The sequence below is a fragment of the Lacerta agilis genome, chromosome 2 (genome assembly GCF_009819535.1).
Source record: "Lacerta agilis isolate rLacAgi1 chromosome 2, rLacAgi1.pri, whole genome shotgun sequence".
Taxonomy (NCBI): domain Eukaryota; kingdom Metazoa; phylum Chordata; class Lepidosauria; order Squamata; family Lacertidae; genus Lacerta; species Lacerta agilis.
The window spans coordinates 120,112,146-120,137,370 of NC_046313.1; the positions used below are offsets into that span (position 1 = coordinate 120,112,146).

Genomic DNA, 25,225 nt, shown 5'->3' on the forward strand with positions numbered 1-25,225 from the left:
TTGGTTTTGTGCGTGTTTGTGTGTGTGTGCAATAAATAAAACTCCACAGGGGTGCTGCAGGTTCCCACCTAGGGCCAAAAGTGGGGTTCCCCATGGGGCAGGCCCAGGGAACCAAAAAATATGCTTTGAGCCACAGAATTGTAGTGTTGTGTGGGGACCCCCAAGGGTCATCCAGCCCAACCCTCTGCAGTGCAGGAGTCCCAGTGCCAACATTGGGGGAAACACCCATATCCCTCTAGGGTAATTCATTGCAGGGGTCACCAAATAGCCCTCTTCCCCTACCCACCTTCAGGTGCCTTCCCCTGCCCGAGCAGCGAGGCAGGGTTTGAGGAATCTCCCTTGCCTGCCTTCATTCCCCCTGCTCACAATGTAAATAAACCAATGTAGGTAAATAAACCAGAAAATAACATTTTTAACTGTATATTATTTTCCCTTCTTTTAATGATTTCAATGGGGGGGTGACAAAATTTCTTTGCCCCCGGGTACCAAATTCCCTTGCTACGCCCCTGGGCACAATCTTTCTCCCCCATTCCCTTCTTCAAGGGACCCCTAACCCACCTCCAGGGGACCCCTCCCCAGGCCTCTCCCCCTCGCCCCTGACCTTCAGGGCTCCAGTCCCCTGGTGGGGCGAAGAGGAGGGTCGCCCAGAGGCAGCAAAGGGCTCTTCCTCCTCCTCCTCCTCCCTCCTCCTCTTCCTCCTCTGGGCTCCATCTCTGCAGCTCTTCCTGGACCGAGGGGGCGACCACCAAAAGGGGCGATTCAAGGCAAAGTGTCCCTTGCCCCTTCCTCCTCCTGGATGCTCGCCCTCCAAGTGGCTGCGGGGCGGGGGCGGCCAGGGGGTGGCTTTGGAGGAGTAGGAAAGTCCCTGCCAGCTCGGCCAATGAAAAAGCGCCCTGGCGATGACCAGCCTGTCTCCAGGTAAACCACCCCCAGGCAGGAGCCTCAGCCGGAGACGGAGCGAAAAGAGCAGCAGGGAAAAGGGCAGCTAATATTTTTGGGGTTGGGGGGCTGGATCCTTCCAAGAGGGGATGGGTCTCCTCCAGGCAAGGGGCTGTGGGGGCTCCTCACTGTTTCCCCCCTGTGTGTTTGTGCATTGGGCTCCTCGGACACCAGCACCAGGGATGTTTCTTGGAAAGGGGCGCTGGGGGCTGGAGGGGATTTTATTTGGGGGAGGGGGTCTCCTTATTGGGGGGCTTCAAGGTCTCGTCGGGATGCAGGCCCCCCTCCCTCAGGAGACAGTTATTCCCATTTAAAATCGAAGAAGGAAGGAAGGTTTAGCGGCTTAAAACGCAACAGAAGAAAAGCGCATCTCGCTCTTTTGAAGCCGGAGTCTGAAATATCCTTTTTTGCTGCCAGAGTAAAGTTTTGGGTGGAACTGACAGATTCCTGTTAAGCTTTATAGCCCCCATAGGTTTTCCGGGGGGCTTCCGGGAAGATCTTTATTCACACGCGACGCAACAACGATGGAGACATCAGAAGAAGCTGAGAAGGCAAAGAGGAACTTGCAGATTTATCGAGAGCAAAGAAAGACCTACCTGGAGACCGATGACGCTACCTCGCCTCGGAGGCGGATTGGACGCTGGCAGGGCGGGGAGGTGAGGTGGGCGGGGCTTGTGCAGGAGTTCCCCCCCGGGGCTGAGCGGAGAGAGTCCCATTTCGGAGTCTTCGGGGGCGAAGAAGAGAGAAGGATGGGGGGCTCCGGCGCTGCGCCTTTGGCCTTTTGGGGGCTCCTGCTGGGGATGGGGGCGCTGGAGGTCTCCGCTTCGGAGGGGCTGGGCGTGGAGGAGCCTCCAGGTGAGCAAAGATCCTGCCATGGGGGGAGAAGGAAGAGGGAACTCCGCTTAGCGGGACCCCCATCAGTGGGGCTCCTTTGGCGATCCCTCGTAGATGGTCTTCCATGATCTTGACAGTCGGTCCTTAAGTGACTGTTGGGTCCAATTCTGGATCCACGCGTCCTTCCACAGTGGGGACACTGGTTTCCAGGCGGGAGTTGATCACGGTGAGGGTTTGCCAAGCGTGCCTTCCTCTTAGCACGTTTCTCCCTTGTGTCCTGAGTTCGAGTGTGTTTCAAAATCCATGACACCTTTGTTAAAGGCTGTCCTCCAATAGGAGCGCTCGCCGACAAGTGTTTCCCTATGGTTGGTGTTTATACTACATTTTGTTAGATTTGCCTTAGGAGAGAGTCTTTAAACCTCTTTTGTTGACCTCCAGCATTACACTTTCCATTTTTAAATTAGGACTAGAGTAGTTAATCTGGCAAGGAACGGGAAACACCCTCCCCATTGAAAAAGAGCAGCTCAGGTTTCTTGGATTGGGACGGAGAGAGCATTTATGTATTGCAATTAATTATATCCCACTTTTCAGGATTAAAATCCGACCCCAGCAACGTACAAATAACATTCAATTGAATTTTAATAAAATTTAATATTGTAATAAAACTACAATATCATCACATTAAACAGTCTTCCTGCAGGGCAGCTGGTGGCAGGCAGCCTTTGTTGTTCAGTCGTTCAGTCGTGTCCGACTCTTCGTGACCCCATGGACCAGAGCACGCCAGGCACTCCTATCCTTCACTGCCTCTCGCAGTTTGGCCAAACTCATGTTAGTAGCTTCGAGAACACTGTCCAACCACCTCATCCTCTGTCGTCCCCTTCTCCTTGTGCCCTCCATCTTTCCCAACACCAGGGTCTTTTCCAGGGAGTCTTCTCTTCTCATGAGGTGGCCAAAGTACTGGAGCCTCAACTTCAGGATCTGTCCTTCCAGTGAGCACTCAGGGCTGATTTCTTTAAGAATTGATAAGTTTGATCTTCTTGCAGTCCGTGGGACAATCAAGAGTCTCCTCCAGCACCATAATTCAAAAGCATCAATTCTTTGGCGATCAGCCTTCTTGATGGTCCAGCTCTCACTTCCGTACATTACTACTGGGAAAACCATATCTTTAACTATACGGACCTTTGTTGGAAAGGTGATGTCTTTGCTTTTTAAGATGCTGTCTAGGTTTGTCATTGCTTTCCTCCCAAGAAGCAGGCGTCTTCTAATTTCGTGACTGCTGTCACCATCTGCAGTGATCGTGGAACCCAAGAAAGTGAAATCTCTCACTGCCTCCATTTCTTCCCCTTCTATTTGCCAGGAGGTGATGGGACCAGTGGCCATGATCTTAGTTTTTTTGATGTTGAGCTTCAGACCATATTTTGCACTCTCCTCTTTCACCCTCATTAAAAGGTTGATGAATTCTGCATATAAGTTAAATAAGCAGGGAGACAATATACAGCCTTGTCGTACTCCTTTCCCAATTTTGAACCAATCAGTTGTTCCATATCCAGTTCTAACTGTAGCTTCTTGTCCCACATAGAGATTTCTCAGGAGACAAATGAGGTGATCAGGCACTCCCATTTCTTTAAGCACTTGCCATAGGCCATCGGGGGCAGGGAGCAGCTGCACCCCCTTAAATAAATTAATTAAATTAAGCGGATAGCTCAGTCCCCCCCCCCATAAATCCTGGCTACGTTTTTGGGGTCCAGGGCCTTGGAGGTTTTGGCTCCCTCTCCACAATGGCCTTTCTCCCACGCTCTCCCTTTCCTTTGGGAGGCGGTGAAGGGGGGTTCTCCCTGCTCAGCCTCCCCCCCCCCTGGCCATGGGATCATGTGACACGAGAGAGAATGGAAGAGAGACAGACCATCTCCCTCCTGCCCGGCAGCTGCAACTATCTGCTATTGTGGGAGCTGCGCTCTTCAGGCAACTGGAATCCGGAAGCCTCCACCCCCCCCCAATATTCATTCTCCTCCCGCAGAGCATTTCCTGTTCCAGAAAAAGAACGAGTGCCACTTCTTCAACGGGACGCAGCGGGTCCATTACCTAAATAGGCACTTCTTTGACCGGCAGGAGCTTGCCTACTTCGACAGCGACCGAGGGAAGTATGTGGCGGTGGCTGAACTGGCGGAGACCCAAGTCAAGGAATGGAACCAGGACAAGGTCGTCCTGCGGAGGAACATGGTCGACGTGGATCGCTTCTGCCGGCAGAGCTACAGGATCTTGGAGCCCTTCTCCCAGGCCCGACGCGGTGAGTCCAGAACCCAAACTGGGGGGGGGGGCGTGGGGTCAGGGGCGTAGCAAGGGGGCGGCCCGCCCCAGGCAGCGCCCTGCTGGGGGTGACACTTTGGGCGGTAGCCCCGCCCCGGCTTTTTTTAAAGGCTATTTTTGGCGGTGCTGTGGTGGAGCCGCAGGGGCAGCCAGCGAGGGGGGTGTCAACCCCCCTCTCTGGCTGCCCCTGCAGCTCCGCCCTGGCAGCACTGAAAGTAACCCCCCCTTTCCAGCAGCTTTTTTTGCCACAGCATAGAGGCAAGGGTCGGGCCAGCAAGGTGGGGTGACACCCCTCCTTGCTGGCCCGCCCCTCTCCCCTGCCCCGACTTGTGCTCCGCCGGGGGAGCCCGGGCAGTGGCTTCGGGAGTCTCTGCGGGCTGCAGAGACTCCCGAAGCCTCCACCCAGCATCCCCGGGGGCGGGGTGTCGTGCTGTCCTGCGTGGGGTGGAACCAGGACTTTCTCCCTTCAAAGCCCCTGTGGCTGCTGCCCTCCCTGTGCCCCTCCCCTCCCGCTTTTCAGAGAGGAAGGGGGTCCTTTCTGGGTGCCCCACTCCAGAGGCAGATGCAGGAGGAGTTTCTGTGGTCACTGGAAGCATCACGACTCTGGTGTCAGGGGGGGGGTTGGGGGGCTGCGGTCAGAGGAAGCCCCACCCCCACAAGCTGGGAGCATCAATTGCGCCTTCTAGAGGCTTCACCCTCTAGAAGGTGGGAGAGGGTCCTTCCTTCCCCTCTCCTCCCTCCCTTGAAGCCTCTAGGCCCCTCCCTGCCTAAATCTCTGACCTTCCTCCCCAATCTTCCTTGCCTCCCTCCCCCAGTCCAGCCCAAGGTGAAGATCACCCCCACAGACAACGATGAATCTTCACCACACAACACTCTGCTGATTTGCAACGTGGGCCGCTTCTTCCCTGCGGGGATCCAGATCAAGTGGTTCAGGAACGGGGAGGAGGAGCCCAAGGTGTGGACCACGGACCTCATCCGGAACGGGGACTGGACCTTCCATATTGAGGTGATGCTGGAGACAAAGCCGGAACGTGGAGACGTCTACACCTGCCAGGTGGAGCACGCCAGCTTCGAAGGCCCCGTCACAGTGCAATGGGGTAGGATCCCTTCCCAGCCCTGTCCCACCTTCCCCATCTCCTGCCCAAGGGAGTGGGGGGGGGACATTCCTGGGGGACTAGATGGGTCAAGCCCAGACCTGCCTTTCCTCACTCAAGGCTTTTTCTTCCTTCAGAGCCCCAGTCGGACTCTGCCAGGAGCAAGATGTGGACGGGGATTGTGGGGATTGTGCTGGGGCTGGTCTTTGGGGCCACGGGACTCGCCCTTTACCTGAAGAACAAGAAAGGTGAGGATGGGGTGCCAGGGGGAGAGGGAGGGTTGGTGGGGGCTGGATTGGTCTCCAGGCTCCCCTCCTGCTCTTAGGCAGAGGCTCTGGAGAGGGTTTTGTGCCTTCTCCACTCCTTGGAGGTCCCTCTTGGTGTCTCAAATGGAGCCTCAGCTAGTATGGAGGTGGTCTGAGGTTTAAATCTGTAAAGATCTAAACTTCTTATCCAACATGTGAGGGAGAAATTGAAAAACATTTCTGGCTCTGAAGCCTTTGAGCAGAGTAAGGACATGTATGTTCTGCTGAGCAAAGGGCCTTTGAGACACAGTCAGGAGGAGGCCTTCATCTCCCTTGGGTCTCATCGCTGTTTGTGTGTCTGAAATGAATCCCAAGATCAACAACTGGGCAATGCAGAGCCCCCAAGGAGGCAGCTGAGGGAATATGGGAGGGTTTGTGGGGTGGGGCCATTGGGTAACGGGGAAGAGGTTAGTGGGCAAGATGTTCCCTATTGTCCTTTCTGTATCGGGAAGGAAATATTTATTTCATACAAAGACTATTATTTTACCCCTCATACTTCATAGGACAGAATAAGGAAAAAAAAGTTATTAGCTGTGCCTTGTGTTATCTTGATCTTGGGGGGTGGCATGTTCCCAGAGAAGCTATTTCAGGGGATATCTGGTGCTGACTGAATCTTCCTATTCTTTTTTTCTCTCTCCCAGGGCAAGCTGTTCCTCAGCCTGCAGGTAACATTCCTCTCTGCTCTTCCATCTTCCATCTTCCTCCTCCTCCCCCAACCCCCTTCTCCAGGCTGCTTGCTGTGCCCCCACCATGGCTTAATTTCAGCCCCAGGCCCTTTGGAAGGGGGGGTGGCTTTCTGTGGATCAATCCATTCCCTGATGCATACACTCCAATATCATGTCCTGGAAGTGGGTCTCAAGGGGAATGTCCCGCCTGGGAGACAGTCAAGCAAAGTTCTTTAGCAGAGGCTGAGTGAAGAGACCAGGGCTGGCATTTGGCCCTTGGGGGCAAAGCTCTTCTGCAGGGCATCTATTCTGGGGAGGGGGATCCTCCTTCCGGGGGCCACATGCCAATGCTGGGCAGGTGTGGGTGGAGAAAAGCATGCCAATTCCCGTATTGCTGAGTGGACTAGTTCCTGCCCCTCTCTGTTCTTGGTCCAGGCAAGCAAGGGGGATCCTCAGAGTTCATCCCAGGGAGGTGGAATCACTCCTGGAGGGTTCAGAAAGAGAGGCCTGGGGGCCACATTTGATTCATGGTCCGTGGTCCCCCCTTTCTGATCTAGACAGATCTCCTTGGTCTCTTCTGAAACTCTTCTTCTCCGCTGCCAAAGTCAGCCAAGTCTCCCTCCCGCTGCCTCCTTCCCTCCTCAGAGCCTCCCCTGCCAGTCCCAAAACTGGCAGAGATGGGAACTGTAGTTCACAATATCTGATGGCTGCTCTATATAGAGTGTCCCCCCAATCTTGCCAGGGATTCTTCTCCCCCTTTCTCCGCATTCCTCACCCCACAGTGATGGGCTTGTCTCTCTCTTCTCTGCCTGCAGGACTCATCAGTTAAACTTGGCTGCTCCATCAGGATCCTGGGATATGGAGAAGCTCTTTTCTTCCTGCCAGTTGCCCTCTGTCCATGCTCAGAGGGTGAAAACCTCCTTTGAAGCCTCACCTGTCCCTGGAAAAAAAAAACCATGAATCTCCTCAGACTGGAAGGACTGATCCTTCAAGCCCTGAGGGGGAGCCTCAGAGCTGGATTAGGGAGGGTTCACATGTGGCCTCCCAAACCTCTTCATGTGGCCCCTGGGACTCTCCCCAGCCTTTTGTTGGCTCTTCCTTCAGAGTCTTTGCCCTGCTGAGATTTGTCCTTCAATCATGTTTCTTGATTGCCTTGACGGAGGATGGAGAGGGAAGGGTGAGTTTGTGCAGAGACTGGTCTCCTGTGAAAACTTAACACTGGCATTTGAGGCTCTAGTCCTGCCCACCATTGGCATGTGGCCCCCAGAAGGTTCCCCAGAAGAGAATGTGGCCCTTGGGCTGGAGAAGGTTTCCCACACCCACTTCCTCCCCCTAACACTCCCTGGAAGAGCTGCCCTTCACCTGGGGGAAAGGGGTCACCGGAAGCTGCCTTCGACTGAGCCCATCCAGCTCAGCATTATCTCCACTGGATATGCTCCAATATGCCCACACTGACTGGCATGGCTCCCTTGAGGTTTCAGATGGAAAGTCTTTCTAGCCCTTCCTAGAGACGCAAAGCATTGAGCCTTCAGCACTCAAAGCAGCTGTTCCACCACTTAAATACAATTTGAATCTCTGTCTGTTGAGAGAGTCAGTATTTTTATTGCTTCAGCCACTGTCCAGAATAGCAACTCTGAACTGCAGATTACCCACGAGTAACACCAATCCACAAAATAAACCTCCTCCCCACTGGACGTCTGGCTGATCCCAAAGGCTCTTCATAAACTTTTGCTTGCATTCATGAGTGAGTGCCTGTCTTTGGGACAAAACAGCATCAAGTTCTATCCAGGGGTGGAGGAAGGGGGTGGGGAGGGGGTTGTTCTGCCCCGATTTCCAGGGGGGGTGACACTTTGGCCGGACCCGCCTTACCCCACCCCGCCGGGCGGGCCCCAAGCTGCTTCTTCCCCCTTTCAGCGGCTTTTTCTCGGCACGAGGGGTGGGCCAGCGAGGAGGGGGCGTCATGCTACTGACAAGAGTGACGCCCCTCCTCGCTGGCCCGCCCCTCACCTCCATGCCGCATCCACGTGCGCCGCGACCCGCCCCAAGGGTTGCCTCCGCCACTGGTTCCATCTTTCCCTTGTTGGAATTTAGACCCATCCTCTTCCTCCTGATCCAAATGTAAGAGTTTTCCGAAAGTGGAAAGGACTCCCTTGGAAGGTGGTGGACTCCCCTCCGTTTGAGGTTTTTAAGCAGAGGATGGGTGGCCACCTGCCATCATGGAGAGTAGTTTGTTAATTTCTCTGTAAATGTCCTATTTTGTGGTCTTAAGGATCAGCCCTCTGACTGGGATCCTCACCTGACCCACTTCAAGGCAGAAGCAGATTTCACAGCCTTGAGAGAGTTTCCTCTGAGTTACACCAATGAAGACCTTCCCTCTGTGGTCCTTGAACTGTTTTATTCATTTAAATGTCGATATTCAAGGAGCGTCACACTTGACAATCTTGGGTGTAAGAAAAGGGGCTGATCTGCCTGATTCCACACAACTTCCCCTGAAAGAAGGTGATCTTCAGTCATTCCTTCAGTCAATACTTTCCCGCCTTTGGGTTCTTGACATGTTTAAGGCCTTCTAATGTAACCATTCAACACCCCAAGGTGGTTTATTACACATGCATCCCAATACACGAAAGAAAAGTCTGTTTCACTCCAGTCTGTGCAGCAACCATCGAGGGGAACTGATTTGGGAGCCATTTTTCCCTGGGCAAACCCTCCCCACACCGCATGGTCTCCTGAGGTGATTCTACTATGTATTTGATTTCAAACTAGCTCTTCAGGAGAGCCAAATGCCGTTCCACAAACTTCAGGGGGAGGAAAAAACATCTTTTGAATCTTCCTGTGACTAAAACTCCTGAGGGAATTTTCTATTCCTTCATTTATCTGACTGTGGGCCCCTTGGAGGAGGGAACATGGAGTCTGTTGCCCCCCTGGGCATCCCTTCCTTCACCCTTCAGGTCCTGAGGAGGGAAAGATGCAAATCTCCACAGGGAAGCCATTTTCCTCATGTTTGGGCTCCCTCAGGAGAAAAGAGCAGGAAACCCCTCAGGCAAAGGGAGACTCCCTTGTCTCTGCCCAGGTTCCTCACCAATTTCCCTGCCTGTTCTGAGGAGAGAGAAAATGTCCGCCCTTTTCTCCACAGAAACACTCCAGGATTCCCCACCAGACTCCTCAGCCCCGTTTGTTGTTTCTGGGGGAAATTGACAGGAGATCTCAAGGTTGACCAAGGTCTGAGGGAATTTCTAGTATCCCCTCAAGACTCAGAGGGAAACACGATGGATGTCCAGATGAAACCCCCCCCCCCCCGCCTGCAGTTATGGCACCTCCACAAACCCCCCAGCCCCACTCCTTGGCCCCAAACCTCTGGCATTTGGGGGCTGGGAAGCAAGGAGGAAGGAGACCCTGTGCCCCCCAGGGTGGGTCCTGACTTTATCCACCACAGTCCTCCTGAGGGATTGACACAACCTCCCCAAACCTCCATTAGCCCCCTTTGCGCCCCTTGAGGAGACTGGGAGGCAGAGCAGAAACGATCTTTTGGCCACTTTTTGCTAGTGGGGTGGGCAGGTAATAAATCCCCTCAGCGTGCCAAGAATCACAGGAGGCTGGCGAGGGGGAAACACTCTGGGTAGTTTGTTTATTTTATTCCATGAATTTATACATCACTTAATTGTGAAAAAAAGCATACCACCTGAACTTTCTTTTTCATTAAGTCCTGCACAGTTCTTGTATATAATTTCAAATCTTCTCCACCAAATTCGAATTATCAGTCTTTCAGATCTCACTTGTTATATATAATAAAATTGGGTCTTCTGGGGGGGAGTATTTGCCCATTATTTAAAATATTAAAGCAAAATACAATCATAGAGTCCAGGGCTTCCCCCCCCCCTTCTGCCCCGCTTCACATACCGATACGGTGATAAAATCTGCTCTTCTCTTCTTAATCATTCAGTGGCTGAGTTTCTTTAACAAAATACTTTTTCCTCCTTCATTTGAAGCATGCCCAAGGCTTCTCACTAATTCATATTTTAAAGCATTGGGAATCTCGGACGATTGGGCCGACCGCAGGAGTTCCTCTCCCCTGGGTGCTCTCTGCCCAGGCCCCCCTGCTCATTTCCCCAAAGGGTCAGAGCTGGTTTAAGGGGCATCTGTGGGCAAGGCAGTCCTTCCCACACTCCTGGGAAGGTTAGGGAGGCTGCATACTCCCATTACAGCCTCGGAGTTCCCCATGGCGATCGGGAGCGATGGTATCTTTCGGCCATTCCCGTCCGTGCCAAAAACCGGAAGCATCACCACCTGAACTTTCTTGACATCTGGGTCGGCTTGTCTGAGCAAGAATGTTTTCCTCAGGTGCCAAAAAGAGAACAATGAAGAAGGCGCCTCTTGGTCTCAATAGGCAGGGAGTTCCAAAGGAGAGAAAGGAGAGAGAAAACACTCCCAGGGGTCCATGTTTACATGTATTTCTTGGTTTCTTTATTAAATTTGTATACTGCCCTTCAACCGTAGACCTCAGGGCGGCTCACACTGTAATGGCAGAAGGAGAACCAGGACCATCAAGGTCGCACTAAGACAGGGAGCAAACACGAGAAAGGCGGCAGGCGAGAAGGATTTCCTCAGACGGAAAAAGACCCAGGCATCACCAAGTGCAGGCAGGGTTTGTCTGCGGAAGAGAGGGATGCTCTGGGTTGCAGAGGGTTGGACTAGATGACCCCTGGGGTCCCTTCCAACTCTACAACTCCATGAGTCTTTGAGGGGTGACCTGGAGAGGGGGGGAAAGGGCTTCAGGGGACCCTGCGTGATTCTCCCAGGAGCAGGCCTCACCCCAGAGACCAGGAATGTCCCCCAGGAGCACCAGGCAAACCACCCTCCTCTTCTGCCCCCAACATCCACCCCACTGAGTATGCTGTGGTCAACGTTATCAAGAGCCCCTCATGAGAACCTGAAATTGATAGATACTTTATTGTCATTGTACGTAGTACAACGAAATTGAATGCCACCCCATATCTGCTGCCACATATACGCATTTATACATTTACAACCACACATACACATACACATACATACCATGCATCACGACTCCCCAAAGATCATATCATTTGGTTACAGCATTTAAAATAGTTATAGGCCTTGCAGTGGGTCAGGGGAGAAAAAAGGCCCAAGACCCCATTGCAAATATTGGGCCGCCCCCCAACTCATTTTTGCGGAGTGGGCCTTGTTCTCCTGCCCCAAAGACTTCACCTCCCACCCACCCATTAAAACCTTATTCTTCTCCTTCATTTTTCTGTCTTGCTGCCTTCATTGACTCTCTCAATTTAGAGGGCCCCCCCCTCAGTTTGAGAAACAGATAAGACATTTGTTCCTCTGGCAGAAGATGATCCCCGTTGCCCCACCCTGGGCTGCCAGGGGGTCAGAAGAGACCTTGGCAGCTGTGTTGTCCCTGCACAAGCCTTGGCACCAGAAGATGGCACTCATAGTTTTTGGTGAAGCACAAATAATAGGGGCAGAATTAGGGTTGCCATGTGCATGGATTTTCCAGAACATCTCTGGAATACTGGTTTTGACTATAAAGCTCCACAACATTGCCCAAAAAACTTAACATTCTGTGATTACTAAGACCCAAGATGGTTTTATCCAAAATAAGTCATGCCAGACCAATCTCATTCCTTTTTCTTTTTATAAGAGTTACAAGGTTGGTGGATCAGGGGAACGGTGTGGACATAGTGTATCTTGATTTCAGTAAGGCTTTTGATAATGTCCCCCATGATATTCGTAAAATGTGCGCTGGGCAAGGTAACCGCTTTTTTTTTTTTTTTTTTAAATTGTATAGTTTTCAATTACAGTGCAATAATAGTCTCATTATAACAATACCAATTTATAATACAATTATTAATGCCAATTGTTCAAATACCAAATTGTATAATTTATATAAAGTGGGCCCCGTATGCCAGATTTGATGGTTTTCTTTATTTCTGAATTCCAGTCGCTGCCAGCTCGGCCAATGAAAAAACGCCCTGGCGATAACCAGCCTGACTCCAGGTAAACCATCCGGAAATGGCCCTTGTTATGATCCTGTGATGACACGCAGGAAAATTCCTTGCTCTTTCCGGATACATGAAGGAACGAAGGTTTAGCGGCTTAAAACGCAACAAAAGAAAAGCGCATCTCGCCTTTTTGAAGCCGGAGTCTGAAATTTCCTTTTTTGCTGCCAGAGTAAAGTTTTGGATGGAACTGAGAGATTCTTGTTAAGCTTTATAGCCCCCCCCTTTAGGTTTACAGGGGGGGCTTCGGGGAAGATCTTTATTCACACGCGACGCAACAACGATGGAGACATCAGAAGAAGCTGAGAAGGCAAAGAGGAACTTGCAGATTTATCGAGAGCAGAGACCAGGAGTTCCCTGCCTGGAGACCGATGACGTTGCCTCGCCTCGGAGGCGGATTGGACGCTCGCGGGGCGGGGAGGTGGAGTGGGCGGGGCTTGTGCAGGAGTTTCCCCCGGGGCTGAGCAGAGAAAGTCCCGTTTCGGAGTCTTCGGGGGGCGAAGGAGAGAGAAGGATGGGGGGCTCCGGCGCTGCGCCTTTGGCCTTTTGGGGGCTCCTGCTGGGGATGGGGGCGCTGGAGGTCTCCGCTTCGGAGGGGCTGGGCGTGGAGGAGCCTCCAGGTGAGCCAAGATCCTGCAATGGGAAGAGGAAACTCCGCTTAGCGGGACCCCCATCAGTGGGGCTCCTTTGACGATCACGTTTCTCCCTTGTGTCTTCAGCCCATGGCATCTTTGGTAAAGGCTGTTCTCCATTCGTAGCACTCGCAGGCAGGTGTTTCCCAGTGGTCGGTGTTTATACTACATTTTCTTAGATTTGCCTTGAGAGAGTCTTTAAACCTCTTTTGTTGACCACCAGCATTACACTTTCCGTTTTTAAGTTAGGACTAGAGTAGTTAATCTGGCATCCGAACAAGATGGTTTCGTTCAGCGAAGTTGATGTTGAAGAATCATTGCTTCCCCACGGGTGATCTTGGCTTCTTCCAGGACACCGGGGGCAAAGGAGCAGGAGGGAACTTGAGATGGAGAGAGTATTTATTTATTGCAATTAATTATATCCCACCTTTCAGGATTAAAATACTACCCCAGCAGCTTACAAATAACATTCAATTGCATTTTAATAAAACTACAATATTATCACATTAAATAGTTTTCCTGCAGGACAGTTGATGGCAGGCAGCCCTAGGGGATTTTGGGGGCGGGGGGGGGGGCGGGGAACACAGCTGAATCCGGCCGTGAGCGCTTCTTCACCTGCCTCTCAAAATTATCCTCATCATTATTAGTTCATTTATCTCCCATCATTTCCAAGAGATCTCATAACCAATTATTAACTCCACATAACATATAAATATACCTTTTGTCTGCTATTTCTCAAAACTAAGAAACCCAGGTACGGGCGTAGACAGGAGGGGGCGTAGATAGGAAGGAAAAAACCAGTTTGCTCCGTATTTTTTATTGATTTTTATTTATGGGCTAGACAATCCTACCATTCAATTTTTATGGGCTAGACAATGCTACCATTGGCTTTTTAAGCTGCTGCATCACACTGTTGAGTCATGTCAAGTTTGTGGTCTACCAAGACTCCTAGATCCTTTTCACATGTACTGCTCTCAAGCCAGGTGTCACCCATCCTGTATTTGTGGCTTTCATTTTTCTTGCCCAAGTGTAGTACTTTACATTTCTCCCTGTTAAAATTCATCTTGTTTGCTTTGGCCCAGTTGTCTAATCTCTTAAGGTCATTTTGAAGTGTGATCCTGTCCTCTGGGGTATTAGCCACCCCTCCCAATTTGGTGTCATCTGCAAACTTGATCAGGATGCCCTCAAGCCCATCATCCAAGTCATTGATGAAGATGTTGAATAAGACTGGGCCCAAGACAGAACCCTGTGGCACCCCACTAGTCACTTCTCTCCAGGATGAAGAGGAGCCATTGATGAGCACCCTTTGGGTTCGGTCAGTCAGCCAGTTACAAATCCACTGAATGGTAGCATTGTCTAGCCCACATTTTACCAGCTTCTTTACAAGAATATCATGGGGCACCTTGTCAAAGGCCTTGCTGAAATCAAGATAGGCTATATCCACAGCATTCCCTTCATCTACCAGGCTTGTAATTCTGTCAAAAAATGACTTTTAGTGATCACAGCGTTCCTTTCTAGGTGCTCACAGACCGTTTGCTTAATGATCTGCTCTAGAATCTTTCCTGGTATTGATGTCAGGCTGACTGGGCGGTAATTGTTTGGGTCTTCTCTTTCCCCCTTTTTGAAAATAGGGACAACATTTGCCCTCCTCCAGTCTGCTGGCACTTCGCCTGTTCTCCAGGAATTCTCAAAGATTACTGCCAGTGGTTCTGAAATCACCTCTGCCAGTTCTTTTAATACTCTTGGATATAGTTCATCTGGCCCTGGAGACTTGAATACATCTAAACTAGCCAAGTATTCTTGTATTACCTCCTTACTTATTCTGGGCTGTGTTTCCCCCGCCGAATCATCTGCTCCATATTCTTCAGGTTGGGCATTGTTTTATTTTTTGGAGAAGACCGAGGCAAAGAAGGCATTGAGGAGTTCTGCCCTTTCTCTGTCTCCTGTTCGCATTTCACCATCTTCTCCTCTAAGTGACCCCACTGTTTCATTGTTCTTCCTTTTGCTACGGACATACCCATAAAAGCCCTTTTTATTGCTTTTAACCTCTCTAGCAAGCCTGAGTTCATTCTGTGCTTTAGCTTTTCTGACTTTGTCTCTACACTTGCTGGCTATTTGTTTGAATTCCTCTCTGGTGCTTTCCCTCTTTTTCCATTTTTTGTACATATCCCTTTAAAATCTTAAATCAGTTAAAAGTTCTTTAGATAGCCACCCTGGCTTCTTTAGGCACCTTCCATGTTTTCGTCTCATTGGTACTGCTTGAAGTTGTGCTTTTAAGTCGGGTTCAGGGTGGCTAACATCAGATACATACCGGTAACATTGGTATAAAACCAAACAATAATTAAATTACCTCCTAAAAACATCTCAAAATCAAATTAAAGTCTAATTAGATGGCTTTCCACAGGGTTAGAGTTGGGAACAGTAAGTGCTCCACTGAACTGAAATTTCAGCCTTCACAACTTAGGAAAACAGCCAAGTGACTAGCTATTTTGGTGGAGGAGGGTCAAGATATTAACCGATATGCATGAAATTTCATATATAGCTATATAATCCATAGTATAGTAAGATAAGACCTTTGGAGCAGGCATTTTCAAAAACAAAATTCTTTCTTGATAATTTGTTGCCCCCTCCATTATAGCGATGTAATCTGCCGGCTACACCCATGGGGTCCAGGGCCAAGGAGGTTGTGCTGCAACTATCCGCTATCGTGGGAGGTGTGCCTTTAAGGCAACCGGAAACCAGGAGCCTCCACACACACACACATTTCATTCTCCCTCCCCCCCGCAGAGCATTTCCTGTACCAGTTGAAGGCAGAGTGCCACTTCTCCAATGGGACACAACGGATCCATGCCCTAGGTAGGCACTTCTTCAACCGGCAGGAGCTCCTTTACTTCGACGGCGACCGAGAGAAGTACATGGCGGTGGCTGAAATAATGGAGTCTGTAGTCAAGGAATTGAACCAGGACAAGGAAGGCCTGCGGGCACGGAGGGCCAACGTGGATTCCTTCTGCCGGCACAACTACGGGATCTTCAAGCCCTTCTCCCAGGCCCGGCACAGTGAGTCCAGAATCGGGGAGGGGGGGCATCATGGGAAATACCCCCTCCGGAGGAACCCAAACTGGGGGTGGGGGTGGGGTGGACACAGGACTTTCCCCCCTCCCAGCCCCTGTCGCTGCTTCCCCTCCCTGGCCCCCTCCCGCTTTTCAGAGAAGAAGAGGGGCCTTTCCTGATGTCCCTGTAGGTGTCAGGGCTGCTTGCAACACAAAAATGCAGTATTTACAATGATGATGATGATGATGATGATGATGATGTTATGGAAAAGTCCAAGTGCGAGGCTACTCAGCCACCTGGCTCGTCGGGCAAGAGCCCGCAGACTTTGCGGAGAGAATAAACAGAGACCAGCCACCAGCGGAGCAAAGGAAAACACAAAGTTTATTGCGCAACAAGGTTCTAGTAAAACTGAACCGTGAGAACAGGGTGACATGGGTTTTTTAAACTTCCCTCCATATCCCACGATACAGTTCGAAAAGCATCATGACTTCATCACTACTGCATCAGCAAAACATCAAAAAAGGGGCGGTGAGGAGAGGATTCATGCATAATTAACATAGGGGTAAACAAGATTAACATAAGATAATGACTCTGGGCAACATATGAAGAGGTGTGAAGTGTTGGAGAAGACCATCCTGAGCACCTACCTACAAGATGACACCGGAATGGAGAAAATCCATGAAAGTATGGATTTTATATGAATTTCCAAAGATCTGAGGCTTTTTCAGCAACAGTCAATTCAGTAGCCGTGTAGACTGCCGAATGTAACGATTTTTAATTGATTACTTTCAGTTCCATTGTCAAATGTTGCAACATTGATTGGATGATACAGATACGGAGTTTCGATTCTATTGTTCAGCTGTCAGCGCCTTGTCAGAAGTTAACGAGGCATGCAGAACGCTATAGCTGAACGTTCAATACAGAAAGGCATGCAATCTTCTCAATGGCTAAAGCGCGCTCCACTGAGATACCTTGCTCATTCATAACATACGGAGCGGTTCGTTTCGGAGGGGGAAAGGGTAAAGAAAAGCCTTTATAAGCTGGGCTTCTTTAGGACTCTAAAGGAAATGTGTGTGCTGCTTGTGCGACAATGGTGTCAATCTGAGAGCAGGGGGCCTTCTCTGGGGGACCCTTGAGGGCATTTGTCTGTTCCTGCGGGTTTACTCGGGAGGAGACCTTCTTTTAGGTGCCCCCCTGCTGAATTCAATAATAATAATAATAATAATAATAATAATAATAATAATAATAATAATTTATTATTATTATTATTATTATTAGTTTATTATTTATACCCCATCCATCTAGCTGGGCTTCCACAGCCACTCTGGGCGGCTCCCAACAGAATTAAAAGCACAACAGAAAATCAAACATTAAAAACTTCTCTAAAATTCATTTCTTGCACATGCATTCCCCTCCATTTCCCCCGAGGAGCTGGAGATGGTGTTCTGTCCATGGTTCTCCCTCTCCTCATTCCATCCCCACAACAACCCTGTGAGGGAGGCCAGGCTGAGGGGCAGGGGCTGGCCAGGGACACCCAGTGAGCCTCAAGGCCCAGGGGGGATTTGAACCCAGGACACAGTCCAACACTGGACTACATTAGAGTGGGGGGCTGCAAGCGGGGAATAGGCAGCCTTTCAGGGGGAGGAGAGAGCGAGCAGATTTCAAACAGAAACCCTGAACATTTTTAAAGTACAAAATGATGTTGGTTGGACATTACTCAATTATTAATTGTGACACCTTAACCTGTTATTTCCTGCACAACTGACATGGATTCAGGTAGGGCTGCCATATGTCCAGTTTTTTGTTAAATGGGGGGGGTGTAGAAATTAACCCCACAATCTCAAAATCACATATGTTCAGGATTAAATAATAATTATTATATTTTTTTTTTTATAAGAATTTATTGACCTTTTTCTTATAACAACATATACCCACACCCACACCTACAATTAAACAAATACAAAACAGATACACTGATAAAACAAATACAAACAGTGTCAAGTTTTCTTGTTGCATCTTTTCTTTAAAAAGAAAATTTCTATTTCCATATCTTGACCATTGACTTCCCCTGCCCTTTCTCCTTCGAGTTCATATTCTTAATCTATTTTATAACCATTTCTCCTGAAATTCAAATTCAATTATATAATTACACACAATTATATATTCAACATTTAACTAACAATGCATCATCGTAGTAATATCTCATCATAATTCTTCTTCCATTAAAATCTTCACCAATCATTTATATCATATCTATCTCTTCTATCCTTTAAACTGCTGCTAATAACATAGTAACTCAAAATATCTCCTTTCATATTCAAACAAAAAATAAAACAGAAAGATTGTTGACAGTATTCACCCTCCGATTTCAAAATTCCATGACAGGCTACTTCAAATTTTACTTAGTGTTTCACCCCACACCCCCTCTGTCCATTATTCTTCTCCTGGTGGCATCAACACTGAATTTCCCTGTAGCTTCCCTCTCCAAGCGTCCACAGATCCAGGCACAGTCCAAAACTCTCCTTGCCACGAGCTCCAGGATGTCCATCTCGTCGTCTCTCAGCTTCTCCGGTTCTTTGTAGCATTCCTTTTCTTCTTGTAAAAACCATAATTCTCTGTCCCTGGCCCCCGAGCTCACACCTCGGGGACTGGATATAACAAATCTTACCGTCGCCTTGGGACTGCCACCCCCAAAAGGCGAGTTTCTTCTCCGAAGTAGCTCACTCGTTTCTCTCCATCTTCCCAGACACCCTCTCAGCTCTTTGGCAAGACTTTCTTCCAAAGTATTAAAAGTTTTAAAAGCCTCCTCTGTGGGCAATTGGTTCTCTTTCAGACCCCCACACAAGACTTTGACTTTCCTGTACAGCAGTTCCACCTTCAAAGCAGTGAGCCTCTGTTCGTCCGTTAGTCCAGAGTTCAGTACCAGTTCAAGGACGAAGCCCAGCATACTGGTAGAGGGGGAGGAAGTGGGTATCAGATTTCTACTCCTGCCTCTCTGTTCGTCGCCATTTTCCTAAACTGGAGCGCAGATACCGCAACTTTAAATGGAGATATTTTCCACGAATTTACTTCCCGAGAAAAAAGTTTGCCAGTCTCATGTATCAATTTTAAGTACATTGAAACAGTTCTGTAGCAGCAGTTACTCAAATTGGTTAGCTTCTTTAACTCGAAGGGAAGAAGGCAGGCTGCCTTTCTCCTTCCCCCCGGATCGTTCCAAAAGCTCAGTTTCTGGTCAAATTAATTACTCACGACCACCGGGTTCCTTTGGCTCCATTCTTCAAAGGTAGAACTAAGACGCTCACCGCGGGCTTTGTCGCCGCATTTGCATCCCGGTTGGGGCATATCCCCGTAAGCCCGGCTCCGTTGTCCCTTCACCCCCACTCCCCCTTTACAGGGGGGGCAAGGGAAGGGTTCGGAGCCTCCGTGGGCGCAGCCGGGGAGCCCAGGGTGCGGGACGCTCTTCCCGCACCCCAACCGGAGCCCCGCTTTGCGGTTGCGGGGCTCCTAACCCCCGGGATGGATCGGGCGCCTCGCAGCCGAAGCAGCCCCGACCACCCGCTATGGCGTCGCCAGCCGGAAGTCCTAAATAATAATTATTATAAACACGGTCCATTTCCTTCCCAACCACTCATTACTTTTTTCAGCTACCAGGCTCCCCCTCCAGCTCCCCCCCCCCACTTTCCCCACTCCCCCCCCCATTCTCCAGGAATCATCCCTAATGATGTTCTGATCTCTTCACCACTTGTAATTGATCTGTGAGACAATGAGGGAAGCAAAAGAAGAAAGGAAGGAAGGAAGGAAGGAAGGAAGGAAGGAAGGAAGGAAGGAAGGAAAAAAACTCTCCCCTTCTCCAGGATTTCTCTCCCACACAATTCAAAAAACAGATGGGGAAAGAATAAGGGAGATCCTTTCCCAGGTTTTCTTGCTCCCCCTTGAAGATTAGCACCACTCTGATGCTCAGCAGATACTTTTTGACTCTGAAGTCACGGGGGGGGGCTGCTGTCAGAGGAAGCCCCCCCCCCACAAGCTGGGGTCCTCAACAACTTTGGTGAAGCCTCCCCCGAAAAAGCTGAAGAACTCTGGTCAATCCAATGAGTAGATCACTGCCAGTTTATTTATAGTGGGAGTAGATCATGTGGGATGTAAACAGAGAGCAGTCCAACTCAACATTGCTAGAGTGGACATGAAGGTAACTCAGTCCTCCAGGCTTAACTTCCTGCTACCTGGACTGAGTTAACTTCCTCTGTAACCAGAAGTAGGTTTGGTCTCACCTGGGAACAAGATCCCTAGACCAGTCACCATTTTTCTCCTCGTCTATCCAAGGAGCAACAAGCATGTTCTCCTGGCTCTCAGCCAAGAGAACAAAGGAAACTACTTTCCCCCCTATGGAAGTAGCAACCACATGTAAATACTTTTTACTAAGCATGCCAGCCATTCTGAGAAACGCTGTGTAACTCAGGAAGTAATGTGAGTAAAGTCTTTTTATTCATTTAAGATACATTGTGTCGTGTGCAGTCTTTTAAGAGGGATATAGGGGAATTATACCAGGAATATATATATTATTTTAGGCTTTAGCAAGCCTGTGCAAGCGCATCTGCTGTGTGTGTTTTAAAAGGGAATGAAACTCTGCTAAGTTTGGAACTTGCTAACACAAGCTGGGATAGGATATATCTGACAATATATCCTCATCCACGTTCCTAATCATTCCCACAGATCGGAGTCTCTTGGAAGTTGGACGTTCCTGCTCTAGGTCCCTCCCTGCCTAAATCTCTGACCTTCCTCCCCATTCTCCCTTGCCTCCCTCCCCCAGTCCAGCCCAAGGTGAAGATCACCCCCACAGACAACGATGAATCTTCACCACACAACACTCTGCTGATTTGCAACGTGGGCCGCTTCTTCCCTGCGGGGATCGAGATCAAGTGGTTCAGGAACAGGAAGGAGGAGCCCAAAGTGTGGACCACGGACCTCATCCGGAACGGGGACTGGACCTTCCATATTGAGGTGATGCTGGAGACAAAGCCGGAACGTGGAGACGTCTACACCTGCCAGGTGGAGCACGCCAGCTTCGAAGGCCCCGTCACGGTGCAATGGGGTAGGACGCCTTCCCAGCCCTGACCCACCTTCCCCATCTCCTGGAGTGGAGACTGACTCCTGCCCAAGGGAGTGGGGGGCATTCCGGGGGGGCTAGATGGGTCGGTCCCCCCTCAGGGGGCTGATCCCAGGCCTGCCTTTCCTCCCTCAAGGCTTTTTCTTCCTTCAGAGCCCCAGTCGGACTCTGCCAGAAGCAAGATGTGGACGGGGATTGTGGGGATTGTGCTGGGGCTGGTCTTTGGGGCCACGGGACTCGCCCTTTACCTGAAGAACAAGAAAGGTAAGAATGGAGGGCCAGGGGGAGAGGGAGGGTTGGGGGGGCTGGATTGGTCTCCAGGCTCCCCTCCTGCTCTTAGGCAGAGGCTCTGGAGAGGGGTCTGTTCCTTCTCCACTCCTAGGAAGTCCATCTTGGTGTCTCAAATGGAGCCTCAGCTAGTATGGAGGTGGTCTGAGGTTTAAATCTGTAAAGACCTAAACTTCTTATCCAACATATGAAGGAGAAATTGAAAAACATCTCTGGCTCTGAAGCCTTTGAGCAGAGTAAGGACATGTATGTTCTGCTGAGGGAGGGGCCTTTGAGACACTGACAGTCAGGAGGGGGCCTTCATCTCCCTTGGGTCTCATCACTGTTTGTGTGTCTGAAATGAATCCCAAGATCAACAACTGGGCAATGCAGAGCCCCCAAGGAGGCAGCTGAGGGAATATGGGAGGGTTTGTGGGGTGGGGGCATTGGGCAACGGGGAAGAGGTTAGTGGGCAAGATGTCCCCCAGTGTCCTTTCTGTATCGGGAAGGAAATATTTATTTCATACAAAGACTATTATTTTACCCCTCATACTTCATAGGACAGAATAAGGAAAAAAAAGTTATTAGCTGTGCCTTGTGTCATCTTGATCTTGGGGGGTAGCATGTTCCCAGAGAAGCTATTTCAGGGGATATCTGGTGCTGACCGAATCTTTCTATTCTTTTTCTCTCTCCCAGGGCAAGCTGTTCCTCAGCCTGCAGGTAACTTTCCTCTCTGCTCTTCCATCTTCCTCCTCCTCCCCCAACCTCCTTCTCCTGGCTTCTGGCTGTGCCCCCACCATGGCTCGCTTTTCAGCCCCAGACCCTTTGGAAGGGGGGGGGGCTTTCTATGGATCAATCCATCCCCTGATGGATGCACTCCAATATCATGGAGTGGAAACGATGCCTTATGAGGAACGGCTTAGGCTGCTGGGTATGTTTAGCCTGGAGAAGAGAAGGTTAAGGGGTGATATGATAGCCATGTTCAAATATATCAAAGGATGTCATATAGAGGAGGGTGAAAGGTTGTTTTCTGCTGCTCCAGAGAAGCGGACACGGGGCAATGGATTCAAACTACAAGAAAGAAGATTCCACCTAAACATTAGGAAGAACTTCCTGACAGTGAGAGCTGTTGGACAGTGGGATTTGCTGCCAAGGAGTGTGGTGGAGTCTCCTTCTTTGGAGGTCTTGAAGCGGAGGCTTGACAGCCATCTGTCAGGAATGCTTTGATGGTGTTTCCTGCTTGGCAGGGGGTTGGACTGGATGGCCCTTGGGGTCTCTTCCAACTCTAGGATTCTAGGATCCTATGATTCTATGTCCTGGAAGTGGGTCTCCAGGGGAATTTCCCACCTGGGAGACTGTCAAGCAAAGTTCCTTAGCAGTCACCAAGGAAAGAGACCGGGGCTGGCGTTTGGCCCTTCTGCCCATTGCAGGGCATCTATTCTGGGGGGGTCCTCTTTCGCCCCCAAGGCCTGCATCCCCTCCTTCCGGGGGCCACATGCCGCTGCTTGGCAAGTGTGGGTGGAGAAAAGCATGCCAATTCCCGTGTTGCTGAGTGGACTAGTTCCTGCCCCTCTCTGTTCTTGGTCCAGGCAAGCAAGGAGGATCCTCAGAGTTCATCCCAGGGAGGTGGAATCACTCCTGGAGGGTTCAGAAAGACAGGCCTGGGGGCCACATTTGGTCTGGGGTCCGTGGTTCCCCCTTTCTGATCTAGACAGATCTCCTTGGTCTCTTCTGAAACTCTTCTCCGCCACCAAAGCCAGCCAAGTCTTGCTCCCGCTGCCACCTTCCCTCCTCAGAGCCTCCCCTGCCAGTCCCATAGCTGGCGGTGATGGGAATTGTAGTTCCCAGTATTTGATGGCTGCTCGATGGAGTGTCCCCCCAATCTTGCCAGGGAATCCTCTACCCCTTTCTCCCCATTCCTCACCCCACAGTGATGGGCTTGTCTCTCTCTTCTCTGCCTGCAGGACTCATCAGTTAGACTTTGCTGCTCCATCAGGATCCTGGGATGTGGAGAAGCTCTGTTCTTCCTGCCAGTTGTCCTCTGTCCATGCTCAGAGGGTGGAAACCTCCTTGGAAGGTGGATGGAAGGAGCCACAGATCAAGAACAACAGTGTGCCCCCCCCCCCCGTACCTCTGTTGCTTGCTTGCCATTACTCCTTTTGGGGGGGGGGAAGTTTCTTTTTGTGTTTCCCTTTCTGCTTGTGGATTTCAAATTATCGCAGCCTGATTTTACTTCTTTGGACCTCTCTGCTAGAAAATTTGTGCTTTGAATCTCCCTGGGGGAGCCTGAGCTGTCCCTGAAAACAACCCTGAATCTCATCGGACTGCAAGGACTGGTCTTTCAAGCCCTGGTGGGGAGCCTGGATTGTGGGGGGGTCGCATGTGGCCTCCCAAACCTCTCCATGAGGCCCCTGGGACTTTCCCCAGGCATGTATTGCCGCTTCCTTCAGAGTCTTTGCCTGGCTGGGATTTTTCCTTCTACTCCAATACAGTGGTACCTCAGGTTAAGTACTTAATTCGTTCTGGAGGTCCGTTCTTAACCTGGAACTGTTCTTAACCTGAAGCACCACTTTAGCTAATGGGGCCTCCTGCTGCTGCTGTGCCACCAGAGCACGATTTCTTTTCTTATCCTGAAGCAAAAAGAACTTCCTGACAGTAAGAGCTGTTGGACAGTGGAATTTGCTGCCAAGGAGTGTGGTGGAGTCTCCTTCTTTGGAGGTCTTGAAGCGGAGGCTTGACAGCCATCTGTCAGGAATGCTTGGATGGTGTTTCCTGCTTGGCAGGGGGTTGGACTGGATGGCCCTTGGGGTCTCTTCCAACTCTAGGATTCTATGATTTATGATTCTATGATTCTAACCTGAAGCGTTATTTCTGGGTTAGCGGAGTATGTAACCTGAAGCGTCTATAACCTGAGGTACCAAATTATATAATTCAGATAAAGTGCCCCCCCATGTTAGATTTGATGGTTTTCTTTATTTCTGCATTCCAAAATCTTATTAATTTCAATTACATTCTGTTCATAAAAATAATCCCTTGTACAACAACTGCAATATTGTTCTTCCTGTGTGTGGCAATTATTCTGTGCATGGTGTTTCTTCCTGTCCTTGCAGATGACTCAAGAAAGAACCTTATTTGTTCCTTGGCTGTTCACAGACTCCTTTCATCTTCCTTCCAGCGGAAGATATATGAGCAATAATACTTCCAATTAAATTAAGTTCTCTTAGGGTTATTAGCTAAGGCAACTGCTAGGTGGATTTGGGGCTGGTCGACTGACCGAACCCAAAGATTGCTCATGACTGCTTCCTCCTCATCGTGGGGAAAAGTGACCAGTGGGGGGCCGCAGGGTTCTGTCCTGGGCCTGGTGTTGTCCAGCGCCTTTATAAATGACTTGGATGAAGGAAATGAGGGGGTGCTCATCCAATTTGCAGGTGACATCAAACTGGGAGGGTAATAATGCCGATGAAGACAGAATCGGACGACCTTAATCCTGTTTGGGGGATCAGGCCCCTTGCTGTGGGGAGCCCTCCCTCCCTGGGTGTCTGCTAGAGGACGAGACTTTTCAGGGATGAAATTTGGGAGAGGCTCCTCTGCTCATCCCAAGGAGGCCCCCCCCATTTAGAAGGCCCAGGGACGATCTTAGACTCTTGGGTGCCCTTGGCAGACTCCCCTTCTTCAAATGGTCGCATTTCAAGGCAAATCGGCCCTTTCACATTCACAGGACCAGTGGCTCTTTCTGCCAAGTGGGACCCTGGCCTCCAGCCCCACAGCCTTGCCCCTGGCCCCCCTCCCCACATGATACTTTGCTGAAGGTTCTGCCTTGAGATCCAGGACAATGTTTGCTCTTTTGGTGAAAGAGGATCTGCAAAAAAAGATCCCATTTCCCCTTCTAAGAAACTGTGACAACTGTCAGATATAATATTACACAGCAGGCTGGTCCTTGTCTCTCAGTCCCTGGGATGTCCCTGCACAAGCCTTGGCCCCAGAAGGGACGCCTCTAC

General features: G+C 50.1%; 2 protein-coding genes across 4 annotated transcripts; both read left to right on the forward strand.

Moving 5' to 3' along the window:
• Window positions 1-1,647: 1,647 nt before the first annotated feature.
• On the forward strand, window positions 1,648-7,050 carry LOC117042278 (H-2 class II histocompatibility antigen, E-S beta chain-like). The gene is made up of 6 exons (XM_033141812.1): window positions 1,648-1,794; window positions 3,791-4,060; window positions 4,896-5,177; window positions 5,312-5,422; window positions 6,121-6,144; window positions 6,960-7,050. Exons 1-6 carry the CDS (start codon window positions 1,689-1,691, stop codon window positions 6,971-6,973), a joined length of 807 nt encoding a protein of 268 aa, XP_032997703.1. The 5' UTR covers window positions 1,648-1,688; the 3' UTR covers window positions 6,974-7,050.
• A 5,593-nt stretch (window positions 7,051-12,643) lies between these two features.
• Window positions 12,644-23,325, forward strand: LOC117042277 (H-2 class II histocompatibility antigen, E-S beta chain-like). Of its 3 annotated transcripts, XM_033141808.1 has the most exons (7): window positions 12,645-12,790; window positions 15,590-15,854; window positions 16,377-16,381; window positions 20,664-20,945; window positions 21,114-21,224; window positions 21,924-21,947; window positions 23,192-23,325. In XM_033141808.1, the coding sequence occupies exons 1-7, from the start codon at window positions 12,685-12,687 to the stop codon at window positions 23,203-23,205; spliced, it is 807 nt and encodes a 268-aa protein (XP_032997699.1). In that variant the 5' UTR covers window positions 12,645-12,684; the 3' UTR covers window positions 23,206-23,325. The 3 variants fall into 3 exon arrangements, with proteins under 3 accessions (XP_032997702.1, XP_032997699.1, XP_032997701.1); XM_033141811.1 differs by lacking the exon at window positions 21,924-21,947 and having other exon boundaries at window positions 12,644-12,790; XM_033141810.1 differs by lacking the exon at window positions 16,377-16,381 and having other exon boundaries at window positions 15,590-15,859.
• The last annotated feature ends 1,900 nt before the right edge of the window (window positions 23,326-25,225 follow it).